Source organism: Littorina saxatilis, linkage group LG12 (genome assembly GCF_037325665.1).
Source record: "Littorina saxatilis isolate snail1 linkage group LG12, US_GU_Lsax_2.0, whole genome shotgun sequence".
Lineage (NCBI taxonomy): Eukaryota > Metazoa > Mollusca > Gastropoda > Littorinimorpha > Littorinidae > Littorina > Littorina saxatilis.
In genome coordinates, this window is record NC_090256.1 from 3,493,088 (window position 1) to 3,506,474 (window position 13,387).

The window sequence follows — 13,387 nt, forward strand, 5'->3', positions numbered from 1 at the left end:
GTTCTATTTTAGTGTGATAGACGTTTTACACAGATCGTACAAATGCGCACATACACAATACTGGACAGCACATACACAATACTGGACAGCACATACACAATACTGGACAGCACATACACAATACTGGAACCCCACAGCTGCAGGACATGATGAACACTTTTCAGGCTGAACTCTTCAGACACTACTCACACAGTTATGCAGGCAGCTGTGCAATTAGTTTGCATAATATTGTAGTCTAGGGACCACATCAGTCCAACCCACAAGCCCCGCCCATCTCGAGTCCATGCTGTGGGGGAGGGGGGTGACCGCACTGTCAGAGGCCAACCATTGGTTTAAAGAGAGATCTGTACACTATCTCTGGTTTAAAACAATCTCTTCCAGAAGGTTGTTAAAACCAACTTTGAATTCTCGCTATGCACGATCTTTTTTTTGTGCGAAAGAAACTGGCTTTGAATAGGTCAAAGTTCAACCTAACCATCCTTGTTTATTTATTTGCATATTTGACAGACTCGAGACGGAATTGTTCTCAAATGGATTACAATTTGTACAAGGGAGGTCATACTCATAACAAGCACCACACACAATCACACTATGGGCTGTAAACAAGGACTGAGTAATCCCAGAGCTTGAAGGACGAAGAGTAGTAAAAGCGTTTGTGCTGTGATGATAATTAGTTTTAACGTCCTCTTAGAACCATTTGGCCTATCTTGGGACAGGTAGAGTTAATATGCTTTATGTGGGGACAAACATGCAGAGAACACATATGATCGTGTTATACTTATATATATATATATATATATCTGGAAGTCTGTTGTTGCGATATTTCAAAATGGGGATGGAAGTAATGTGGTTGGACTGGAGCGGTTTTGCAGGCTTATTTGCTTTTTATGTATGTAGAATATGTTTATATTTGTGGCTGAATAAGTTATAAAAAATAAAAAATTAAAAATCCATAAGGCTGTTAAATGTGTTTGAAAAGATAAATGTGCGACGGAATTCAAGTTTAGTTTCCCAGTTGGTTTTCGAAGTCTATTTACTTTCGTTTTCAGTAAAGAAAAAAAGCTCATGTTCAGTTTTACACAGCTGTTTTGAATGAAAGATCAAATTATAATTAATCTTCAAAAAGTAAGAAAGGTTTTTATTTTATTTTTTTAAATATATATGTGAAAAAACCCACTGAGTAGTGGAGAGCTCAACTGTACCACAAACACAAAAAAATTTCAACCAAAAGCTCCTACAAGAAATGCACCCACCTATCATCGATTTAGATCCCTAATTCTTCGTTAGGCCTACAAAACAAATCAAACTTTCAGATTCCTCAGCTGACCCTATTTTTTTCTCCGGACCCTGGAACTTTTCTTGACCATTAAAAAAAAAAAAAAAAAAAATTCATGAAAAATGACAAAACTTGATTTTGATGACTTTACAAGGAGAGCTATTCTTCTCTGACATCCAGGGGACACGTACAGCTCTCACAATTTCTGGCCAATAAAAATCCACAAGCACCTGTGCAGATAAAAAATAAAAGTTATACCTGCAGACCCGGTTTTTTTTTTGCCTTGTCATTGGAAACGATTTTTTAATTACTGGCCTTTCTTCATTCTTACTTGTCTCAGAGAAACATCTCCAGACACCTCAGGCATGTCCAAGTCCAAGGGAGACAATGCAGCTGACAATACTCTGACACTGGTGATCAAACTGGGCGGAGCTGCAATCACAGACAAATCTGTTCTGGAAACTTTACGGCCTGATTTGCTCCAGCAAGGGGCGGCACTGATCAAGCGGTGTCATGACGAAGGCCAGAGGATTGTAGTTGTGCACGGTGCAGGGTGAAGATTGAAAGCTTATTCATTGTTTCTTTGTTGTTTTACTTGTTCGTTTAGATTTAATTGCATCGACAGGGGTTGCACTCACAGCACAAAATGTTGCGTTAAATTAAATGCTACCCCCCGCGGGTTAGGGGGAAGAATTTACCCGATGCTCCCCAGCATGTCGTAAGAGGCGACTAACGGATTCTGTTTCTCCTTTTGCACTTGTTAAGTGTTTCTTGTATGGAGTATAGTCAATGTTTGTAGAGATTTTGGTCAAGCAGTGTGTGGGAGATGTTAAGTCCTTTGTGCTGGAAACTTGCATTCTCCCAGTAAGGTCATATATTGTACTACGTTGCAAGCCCCTGGAGCAATTTTTTGATTGGTGCTTTTGTGAACAAGAAACAATTGACAAGTGGCTCTATCCCATCTCCCCCCTTTCCCCGTCGCGATATAACCTTGAACGGTTGAAAACGACGTTAAACATCAAATAAAGAAAGAAATTAAATGCTGCATTTTTAAAGTGCCATGACCATTTTCGCCATATTGCAAGTCACTCCAACTTTTTGCAACCCCTGATGGAGAATTTCTTCTTTGTTGGTGTCATCGCACTTGAAGCAGATGCTTTATAAGTTTATTGCCAAAGTGAAAAAAAAACACCTATAAAAAAAATATCAAAAGGGTCACATGCGTGACTGGTGATTCAACCTGCTTAAAAGCAATAGGGGGAGGGGGGTACATACATACACAAGCTCCAGGCCTGGGAATGATACACCATTCGTTGTAAATATGACAAAGTCCTTTTCTAAATGTGTAAGAAAAGAGCCTCTGTGTGCCCTTACAAATGCTTAAAACGCAAAATGTTCCCGTCAAACCACTTTCACTCATTCCCAGGCCTGAAGCTCACACACATGCAAAACTTTCCTCAAATTTCCCTGACTTTCAGAATTTCCTCAACCCACGGGCCCAGGGGATTCTTATCCTGTAATGTCAAAACTTGACATTTGAAATTTAAACCCCTTTGCACAATTTGCTTAAAATTGTATACGATTCTTTCTGTCTTTTTCTTAAGTCTTTATTTATTTGTTTTCTTCTTTCTTTATTAACATGTGTTCTTTCGTTATTTACATGTGTTCTTTCTTTTTTTCTCTTTCTGTTTTTTTTTTTTAATTTTTGTTTCTTCTTTTCTTTTTTTGTTCTTTTCTTGTTTGACTCTGGATTCATGTGCATGGGCTAATAATGACATGTTTTAATCTCTTTATCCTTTTGCAGATCCTTTGGTCATCACCAGGCCAAGTTGTACAAGGTTAACGAAGGGCTTGGTAAAGACCAAAACTACCAAGGCTTTTGCCTAACAAGAAACTCTGTTACCACGGTAACTCATGGCTCTTTTTACATTTAGTCAAGTTTTGACTAAATGTTTTAACATAGAGGGGGAATCGAGACGAGGGTCGTGGTGTATGTGTGTGTGTGTGTCTGTGCGTGTGTGTGTGTAGAGCGATTCAGACCAAACTGGACCGATCTTTATGAAATTTGACATGAGAGCTCCTGGAAATGATATCCCCGGACGTTTTTTCTTTTTTTCAATAAATACTTTTGATGACGTCATATCCGGCTTTTTGTAAAAGTTGTGGCGGCACTGTCACACCCTCATTTTTCAATCAAATTGATTGAAATTTTTGTAAAGAAATCTTCGACGAAGGCCGGACTTTGGTATTGCATTTCAGCTTGGTGGCTTAAAAATGAAGTTAATGACTTTGGTCATTAAAAATCTGAAAATTGTAATAGTACATTTTTTTTTATATAAAACGATCCAAATTTACGTTCATCTTATTCTACATCATTTTCTGATTCCAAAAACATATAAATATGTTATATTTGGATTAAAAACAAGCTCTGAAAATTAAAAAGATAAAAATTATGATCAAAATTAAATTTCCGAAATCGATTTAAAAACAATTTCATCTTATTCTTTGTCGGTTCCTGATTCCAAAAACATATAGATATGATATGTTTGGATTAAAAACACGCTCAGAAAGTTAAAACGAAGAGAGGTACAGAAAAGCGTGCTATGCAGCACAGCGAAACCACTACCGCGCTGAACAGGCTCGTCAGTTTCACTCCGTTATGCACAAGCGGCGGACTACGGTCATTTTGAAAAATGCAGTGCGTTCAGTTTCATTCTGTGAGTTCCACAGCTTGACTAAATGTAGTAATTTGGCCTTACGCGACTTGTTTTGCATTTAGTTTCATGCTATTGTTGTAGTGCTCTAGTATTTGTATAACTATATATATCATGGTAGTCAGGAAGAAAAATAGACACTAGTTCTGGGAACAGTAAAACCAAGTTAGCATAGCATAGCAGAGCAAGAAAAAGGTACTGATTTGAAAGATTTTATTTTCAAAATGGACGATGTTCAGAAATAACTCAGGATTTTAAAGCGCTGTGGCAGAGTTCCCCCCCAGACAGGCAAGCGAATGCACACAGCTGACTGGCAGTAAATCAGTAACTCTGATGTGTATGTGTGCTTGAAAGCAAAGGGATGGCCAAATCTCAAAATGTTTCTTCGCCAGCCGGCCTAGTAACTTGAAGAAAGTCATCACTAGCCCGGCATAAATTTCACTGGCCGGGTAAACACCACAGTTGATCTACAGTGTTTATATGGCTTTAAAACTTGATATTACAACCAAAAGTGTTGCATTTTCACTGGCCAGCCGTTCGAGTTTCCAGGCGGTTTCTACTAGCCCGGCGGATATTTTACTCGCTCCTGGCGACCGGGCAGGCAATTTGAAGCATTAATTGCTTTTGTTTTCTGATCCATGTTTCAGTCAGTGTATGCAGGTTGAAAAGTCATCCTGACAAGCTATGCCTTAACAAGGTTTAAATATAATTACCTGCAGCTGCGGCATCGGTGAAAACAATATATTGTAAAAAAGAAGGGGTTTTAAGCCTTGGGATAAACTTATCAACTTTAAATCTGAGAAAACAAGGTTTCACTGTACTCATCATGTCTTATGTATAACTCTGTGTGTTTTCAGCTGAACAAGCATGTAGTGGAATGCCTGACAGATCTACATCTACCAGCTGTTGCCTGTCCTGTGAGTAGCTTTGTGTCTCACCTATTGAAGAGATACTGTACATATGGTCGCTGTAATTCACAAACCTTGTATCTCAATTTTTCAGGTTTTGGAACTAAGAAATAGTAAGCTCCCTTATTTTTGTGCCAATGTTGTGAGAAAAGCTCTTATCTCCAACTGCTTTCTGAAATGAGAACAAGTTCATGAGAAGGAAACTTGTCTCTTCATTTGTTTCAAGTGAGCAATACGACGGGCGCAGTGGCGTGGTGGGAAGACGTCGGCCTCCTAATCGGGAGGTCGTGAGTTCGAATCCCGGTCGCTGCCGCCTGGTGGGTTAAGAGTGGAGATTTTTCCGATCTCCCAGGTCAACTTATGTGCAGACCTGCTTGTGACTTAACCCCCTTCGTGTGTACACGCAAGCACAAGAAAATACCCAGCATGCCTACTCAACGAAAGTGGAGTGAAGCTGACTATGCTCTCAGAGTATAGTGTGGGGAACCGAAATGGGCGAACGAGCTCACACGTAACCAGAAAATTCTGAAACGCTGAAGAAGAAAGAAGAAGACCTGTATTGATTTATTTCTATAAATGTAAATAAGTCTTTGATTTCAGGCATTCCCAGGCTGGCAGACATCCAAGCGTGCAGTAAACACGTGGCCAAGAGAGTCTATCAGTGATGTGATACAAGCTGGTCTCATACCGGTCTTCCATGGTGACTGTGTGTTGGACTCGGAGCAAGGCTGCTGTGTTCTCAGTGGGGACACTATCATTGAGGTGTGCAGTATAGTTGTGTGTACAGCTACAGTGGGGACACTATCATTGAGGTGTGCAGTATAGATGTGTGTACAGCTACAGTGGGGACACTATCATTGAGGTGTGCAGTATAGATGTGTGTACAGCTACAGTGGGGACACTATCATTGAGGTGTGCAGTATAGATGTGTGTACAGCTACAGTGGAACCCCCTTTTAAGACCTCGAAAAATCTGAGAAAATTAGGTCTCAAAAAGGAGAGAAAATGGAGGTAAATTTACAGAGGTCATGAACAAAAGTCTGAGAAAACAGAGTCAGAAAAAGGAGGGTGTCTTGAAATGGGGGGTTTTGATAGGGGGGTTCCACTGTACTAGACGCGAGGTAGGCGGGGCGTGCAGTCTGGCCTAATACTACAACAGAGTAGTATAAGTAGACCAGTAGATCTTCCACTCCCTCACCACGGTGTCATGTTCATGTGTTCATGTGTTCATGTGTGTGTGTGTGTGTGTGTGTGTGTGTGTGTGTGTGTGTGTGTGCGCATGTGTGTGTTTGTTTGCAAGTGTGAAGATGCAGGTTTATGTGCATACATGTATCTGTTGGAGTGTGAGAGTGAATGTACTCATCTGTAATGGACTGGGTTCTGACCACTGAATAAGGATACAGTCTTTGTGTGTGAGTTTGTGGGTGTGTGTGAGTGAGCTTTTATGTGTGTGTGTGTGTTTGTGTACTTGTGTCCATGCATGCATGCATGCGTCCATGCATGCGTCCATGCATGCGTGCATGGGTGCTGACTGTGAACTATGATGGGAACACAATAGGAAGTTATTAGCACTAGCAGGCATGTTACACTCAAACCTTGAAGCAGCCTAGCTGTTGCTTGTTCCCTGTGGCTGCAACTGTTTTCACCAGCATGACATGACCTGAAGACAGTTAAGGAAAGTTGCCAGCCCTGGTCTGTATACAAATCTCTTTCCAAAATGCACAAAGTAAAAGGAGATTTCTATGTCTGTTTTAGACCTTATGCAGTAACTTTGATGTCAAGCGCGTTGTGTTCCTCACTGATGTACAAGGTGTTTATGACAAGCCTCCACATGAAGAAGGTATGTACGCTTCACGTTACATGTGCACACATTATTTTACAAACAGCAATTATCAAATGAATTAAACTAGATCTGACAGCAGTTGACAATACTACATTGATACCTGTGATGTGAGGCCCCTCTGATGAGAAGACACCTCCCATTGAAGGCCAGTTTTTGTTGTCTGTTTTATTCCCACCAAAATAGACCTATCATGAAAGGCCACCTGCAATTAAGGGACACTTGTTGTTGGTTCCACGGGTGTCCATTCATTGCAAGTACCCCTGCAATCAAGACTGAACCAATGTTTGTTTGGTGAGATTGCAGGTCTTTTCAGGATAAACAGTTATCTAGGTCCCTGGTTGTACAAAGTAGACCTGTATTGATATCTTTTTGTTTGATTGTTTTTTCATTCGGCAGATACCTGAAATGAACAAGAATGGGAATTTGGGATCTGCGTAAATATGCTGATTTTTGTCAGTCTAAACAAATGAAATAGCCCCCCCCTTTTCGTTTTTGTTTTTTTTTAAATTTCTCAGCTTCAGATTGGAAGGGCCCCCTTCTTAACTCCAAGGGACCTTTTGCATTTCTACCTTACTTCCATCCTTGAATGTAAGTCTGTCTGCATGTTTAAGTATCCAATTCTCTGTTGTCATGCAGGTGCCAAACTGGTGAAGAGGGTCAGTCTAACATCAGATGGCCAGGCTTGTCACAGCGTGATAATCTCCACATCCTCCCATGATGTTACAGGAGGAATCCTGACCAAATTACGCTCTGCACAAAAGATTGCGGCATTATCATCTGGACATACAAAAGTTTTCATCGCCAAGATTGGCTCCAGGGATGCAAAGAGACTGTGTTTGGATAAAAATGTTGATGTGAATGATTTGGAAGCCACTGAAATAGTGTTAAATGTGAATAAATGATATTGTCTGATGTGCCTCTTTCGTTCTTTTGATGTTAATCTGTTTGCTGATTTCTTCATCAGTGTGTTTGTGTCTCTTTTGTCTGTCAAACTGTTTATTATTTATTAGTACATGTAGTTTGTATTTAACTGTATTGAACATTCTGTTTGATTTTGCATATTTTCTCTTCTTCTGCGTTCGTGGGCTGAAACTCCCACGTTCACTCATGTTTTTCCACGAGTGGAATTTTACGTGTATGACCGTTTTTACCCCGCCATTTAGGCAGCCATACGCCGCTTTCGGAGGAAGCATGCTGGGTATTTTCGTGTTTCTATAACCCGCCGAACTCTGACATGGATTACAGGATCTTTTCCGTACGCATTTGGTCTTGTGCTTGCATGTACACACGAAGGGGGTTAAGTCACTAGCAGGTCTGCACATAAGTTGACCTGGGAGATCGGAAAAATCTCACCAGGCGGCAGCGACCGGGATTCGAACTCACGACCTCCCGATTAGGAGGCCGACGTCTTACCACCACGCCACTGCGCCCGTCGCATATTTTCTCTTATTCAGATCTTTGGCCCTCAGCATTTTATAGACAAATAATTATGACAAGTACAAACTTCAAGTATTTTACTCTTTCAAATATTCTGTCATCATTTCATGTTCTCAATCCTTTCATACTTTTAGGGGAGAGCTGGATTTGTTGCAACACTTTTTACTTTAACGGTCATCTTAGTCTTAAATAACTAGATTACAAGAATCTCCTTCTATATTGGGATGACAAGGAATCCTTCCATAATCATCATTTGTATCCAAAACAAAAAGCGAACAAGTTTATGTTGCCAGTCATACGATAGCATACCCAACATGAAACAACTTGCCCTATATTGCGCGCACAAGTGTGTTTGTGCATGCGTGCATGCGTACAATTGTGTGTGCGTGAGTGCGTGCTTGCGTGTGTGTGTGTGTGCGTGCGTGTGTGTGTGTGTGTGTGTGTGTGTGTGTGTGAAGCAAATAAACGACTTAGAAGAGACATGAACACACACACACGGAGGACAAACGGCACCACATGCACCTATCAACAATTGAAAAAGAGAAATCCTTCAGCTCATATAAAACAAGTCTTGTTAAGCGAAATAACTACATTTACTCCTGAAATCTCTAGAACTCACAAATGAAAAGTTAGCATTGCCTTCTCACCAAGACTAATACAAACTGAGCAAAAGAGTTATTGCACCCATTTTCGTACCCCAACTAAAACATTCATTCACGTGTCATTTTATACAAACTGTATATGCCATTAAAGGCCCTTCAACTTGGCTACCTTGCACACTTTTCGGATTAAAGATTTCTGTTGTAGGTATCACGTGACCGCCGCCGAAGTCAGGGTACCCCCAAAATCGACCTGACAAAAACCATAGTCCCGTATTTTAAAATCTGTAAAAATTCAGGATTTGCTGATAAGAAACAATTCTGCATATCGATGGAAATGCCATTCAATTTCCATTCAAAAACAGTTCTGATATGTGTACCTAACTTGATTAGTCTTGATACAATCTGTGTTCAAATGAGGTAGGGATTACAGTTTGAAAGGCCCAAAAGAGCACGTTTTGCCGTCATTTTTTAGGGGGTCCTACACTGAAAGTTCAATATATCCTAAATGTCTCAATGAAAACGTTTCAAACTTCCAGCAAACACGACCGATAGGTGAATAAAGATCACCATAACTTTTTGTGAATACATTGGCAGTACAGGTAGAGTTACGTAACGTTTCCAAAAGAACTTTACAAATATTCATATTAATACAGGGTGTTAAGCTAAAAATTCGTGACGTTGCATGCAGGCCCAATAATGGTTATATCAGTATTTGCAAAAGTTTTAGGCAAATCTGAGCACTGGCAAAAATTTGCTGGAGGCATGAACGCGATAGACAAATTCGTTAACTCGGTCATTTGTACTGTGTATGCGAACGGCAGAAATGTCATGTCGTTTGATAAGTATATAAGCATAGTCAGTAAGGCTATAGGCTTATTGATGGCCGCAGGAGCGGTCATCTATTGGAATGCATTCGAAGAGGTGACATGTCTCGTTTTGTTACCGTTCTCACGAGATCAGTTACAGTTTTCTCTCTCTCTCTCTCTCTCTCTCTCTCTCTCTCTCTCTCTCTCTCTCGCCTGGACAAATCTGACTTTCCCGCCAAATTAAAGGAGGCAAAAATAATCCCGCTATTCAAATCAGGTAATTCTTCTGACCCCGCCAATTACAGACCAATCTCGATTCTTCCTGTTTTATCCAAACCACTTGAAAAACACATATATACACACTTGGCCGCACATTTGAAGAAATACGACCTTATTCATTCAAATCAGTCAGGCTTCAGAGAAAATCATTCGTGCCACACAGCATTAGTAAACCTTCTTGAAAACTTGCTTAGCAACATTAATAATAATGAACTCTGTGGTGTCCTATTCGTCGATTTTGCAAAAGCATTCGACGTCATTAATCATGAGTTACTTTTAAGAAAATTAGCTGAGTATAGATTGTCACCCCAAACCCTATGCCTCCTCTCATCTTTCTTAGCCGGACGAGAGCAATCCGTCTACGTGAATTCCACTATGTCAAGTAAAAGACCGGTGTTATATGGAGTCCCCCAGGGTTCTGTCCTTAGGCCACTTCTTTTCTCTCTGTATATTAACGATCTTCCTTTTAGTGTTAATGATGATTGTGAACTATTTGCTGATGATACGACCATACACACTTCTGATAAAAAATTAGACAAAGTTTATTTATCATTGCAGAACAGTGTAGATGATCTCATTAATTGGACGGAATATAACCACATGAGTCTTCACCCCCAAAAGACCAAATACATGTTAATTACAACAAGGCAAAAAAGACAAAACATCAAGAATAATCCTCATTCCTTATTAATTGGCAACGATGCAATAGCGGAAGTAGGAGATCACAAAGTTTTGGGAGTAAATATCGATAATAATTTATCTTGGACCCATCATGTTAGATCGTTGTGTAAAACCATGTCGAGGAAAATATATTTGTTGAACAGAATAAAACACTTTCTTGATCCACACTCAAGGTTATTATTTTATAATGCATACATACAAACCATCACGGATTATTGTTCGACCATCTGGGACTCAGCCAGTGCAAACATTTTAAAACCACTGTATAGTCTACACAGACGAGCACTAAAATCAGTTCTATTAAAACAATCCAGTCTTGTTTTGGACGATTATAAAAAACTTAAGATTTTGCCCTTAAAAGAAAGATTTAAATCAAATAAAGGCGTGCTCCTTCACAAATTCCTTTCCGGCCATGCACCGAGTGCTTTCATTACAAAATTTAAAGCCAAACCAAGCCGAAAATTCAACGTCCCCATTCCGCGGAAAGATCTCTTTAAATCAAGTTTAGCTTATTCTGGCAGCGTTTTGTGGAATTCTCTCCCGGAATCAGTTCGAGTCCCAACAAGTCTCAATACTTTCAAAAAACACCTCTCATTACATTTAATGTCAAATTACGAAAAGTCACAGTGATGGAAGACTTCGTTCTGATTATTTTCATATTGATCATATCTGTCCATAAGCATCAGTGTTTCATAACGCAAGAATGTATGTATAGCCAACAACGTGTATCATGATAGTCATGTAAATAGTTTTTCTGCTTTTTTTACTGTCATGCTTATCTTTTGTAATTGTTTTACGTTTGTATATGCATATGTATTTAAGATTAGAATAGTCCCTCTCTGGGCGAGGGCTGGTTGAAAAGAAGCTCGTTTATATTGCTTAATTATGCCACAACCCTCGTAAAATAAAATTTGATTTGATTTGATTTGATTTGTATGTATGTCTTTGTCTGTGTCTCCCTCTGAGTCTCTCCGCTTCTGTCTTTCTATGTCTGTCTCTGTCTATGTGTGTGTGTCTCTCTCTCTCGCTCTCGTTCTCGCTCTCTCTTATCCGACTCCCGGCACACAGGTCAAAGCCGGCAGAGGTTAACTTGAGTGCACGTGTACCCAGCAGGAGGGGGGGTGATTCGGGTCAGAAGTGGGGTAAAGCACTTTGGTCTTCAGTCTTTGGGTTATAGCTTTCAGTGGAGAAGATGCCAACATGAACTTGCACTATGCTCTACTATTTATTGTCCTTAGTATCGGACACGAAGAAGGGAAGCTACAATCGCCCCAGGCCATATTATACTCTTTGTTTCCTGAGCCTGGACCATTCAGACGGTTACCTCATAGATCTGTTCATTCTTCAGTTTGTCGGTGTCAAAAGTTATACCCCCATTCCACACAACCGTTCTTTGTCCCGTTCCCGTACCAACGGCAAGGCCGGAATGCTGCCACAATGGAACGCTGCGCAAACGGCCGTTTTTTGGCATCTTTCAGCAGCGTCTGATCAAAAATTATTGGCAGCCGTCCTTGGTCGGTAAGGGAACGGGACCTAGAACGGATGTGTGGAATGCGGGTATGACAACTCAGTGTGTGAGAGCGCTACCGTTGCGTTACCGTTGTTTTACTAAGTTCCTTTAACGATCCAAGCGTTCCGTTACCGATGGATTGAGGTTCCATTACCGTTCATTCTAATCGAGAGGGGAACGGCTAAAAATTTGAACACTGCAGCCCAAACTCAGCCGTCCCTACCGACCCTACCGTTCAAAGCAGTTCCGTTGACGATCAGTTACATTCATTGCGGTTCTGTCCCGAGTCCCTCCCGTGCCCGCACCGTTCCTTGGTCGGTACGGGAACGGGACCTAGAACGGTTGTGTGGAAAGGGGGTATCAGACTCGACCACTTGGCTTATGGTGGAGACAGCTGGAAGATCTCTGGATATAATTGAAGAGGAGTAGTCTTCCTTTTAGAAAATGTGTACTCTGCCTTGCAGATTACAAATTTGTGCTGTCGCGGCTGGGTAAAGGGAGAGGAGGGTAAGGGGGTGGGGGGGGGGGGGGAGAGACGAAAGAGAAAACTGGACAGGGAAAAGTCACTGCCTGAAGTATTCAATGAAGCCACACACACAACAAAGAAATTACCACATATTATGCAGGTTTTCAATTCATATTTTTGCAAAGTATCTGCACAAGCATGTGTGCCTCTGTGAGTATGTTCGTGGCTGCTTTCAGGGGGTGCTTGTATCTTCAGGAATTTGAGGATTTCTTTTATCTCTCTTTTTCTGACACCGTTGATTTAACGTCATTTTTACAGGACAGTTTTTTTCATTTCAGTTATAAGTTGTAGTAGTTTGACCTTATTGTTTTAGAACAAGTAGAGCTCGTTCGCCAGTAGCAAAGACTCACTCAGTCCGTCAGTGTGCCTGACTGAGTGTGTGAGATGGGGGGGGGGGGGGGCTCTCCCGTGACCGGCCACCTGCAATGTACGGACAGGTTTGCACTGGCCCAAGGGTTCTTTGCATGTTTTTATGCCTACGAATTTTCAAATACTCTGCAACACATGTAACCCAAATTCAACATGTACAATACCGCTTCTTTTATGAAAACATTGCTTCGGCCATGTTGATTTTAATTAATCAACCAATTTTCTTGTTAATGCAATCGGGTCCTTTCAAATCAGCAGAGCCTCGTTTGGAGTAAGCAAAGCGAATTCAATTAGTTCTTTATTCCAAAACAAGCGAACAAACAAGAACAAAAATGGAAATATGAATTATAAGAGCTATGACTATTTCAACTTCACACCCACACCCCCCCCCCCAAACACCCACTCTCACTCCCACCCACATACACATGTAAATAAAA

At 40.7% G+C, this 13,387-nt stretch overlaps 1 protein-coding gene across 3 annotated transcripts; it reads left to right on the plus strand.

Moving 5' to 3' along the window:
* The first annotated feature begins 548 nt into the window (after positions 1–548).
* On the plus strand, positions 549–7,656 carry LOC138981074 (uncharacterized). Of its 3 annotated transcripts, none has more exons than XM_070353900.1 (7): positions 549–643; positions 1,617–1,829; positions 3,081–3,183; positions 4,848–4,907; positions 5,499–5,660; positions 6,653–6,737; positions 7,377–7,656. In XM_070353900.1, the coding sequence occupies exons 2-7, from the start codon at positions 1,642–1,644 to the stop codon at positions 7,640–7,642; spliced, it is 864 nt and encodes a 287-aa protein (XP_070210001.1). In that variant the 5' UTR covers positions 549–643; positions 1,617–1,641; the 3' UTR covers positions 7,643–7,656. The 3 variants fall into 3 exon arrangements, with proteins under 3 accessions (XP_070210001.1, XP_070209999.1, XP_070210000.1); XM_070353898.1 differs by having other exon boundaries at positions 560–716; XM_070353899.1 differs by lacking the exon at positions 549–643 and having other exon boundaries at positions 1,162–1,829.
* Positions 7,657–13,387: the final 5,731 nt, after the last annotated feature.

Bases quoted from the DNA above. Each gene is read 5' to 3' on its own strand.
- LOC138981074 (XM_070353898.1), top strand. From the start codon at position 664: ATGATAATTAGTTTTAACGTCCTCTTAGAACCATTTGGCCTATCTTGG. The intron at 717-1,616 runs GTAGAGTTAATA...TACTTGTCTCAG, and splicing joins TTTGGCCTATCTTGGGACAG to AGAAACATCTCCAGACACCT. The intron at 3,184-4,847 runs GTAACTCATGGC...GTGTGTTTTCAG, and splicing joins CAAGAAACTCTGTTACCACG to CTGAACAAGCATGTAGTGGA.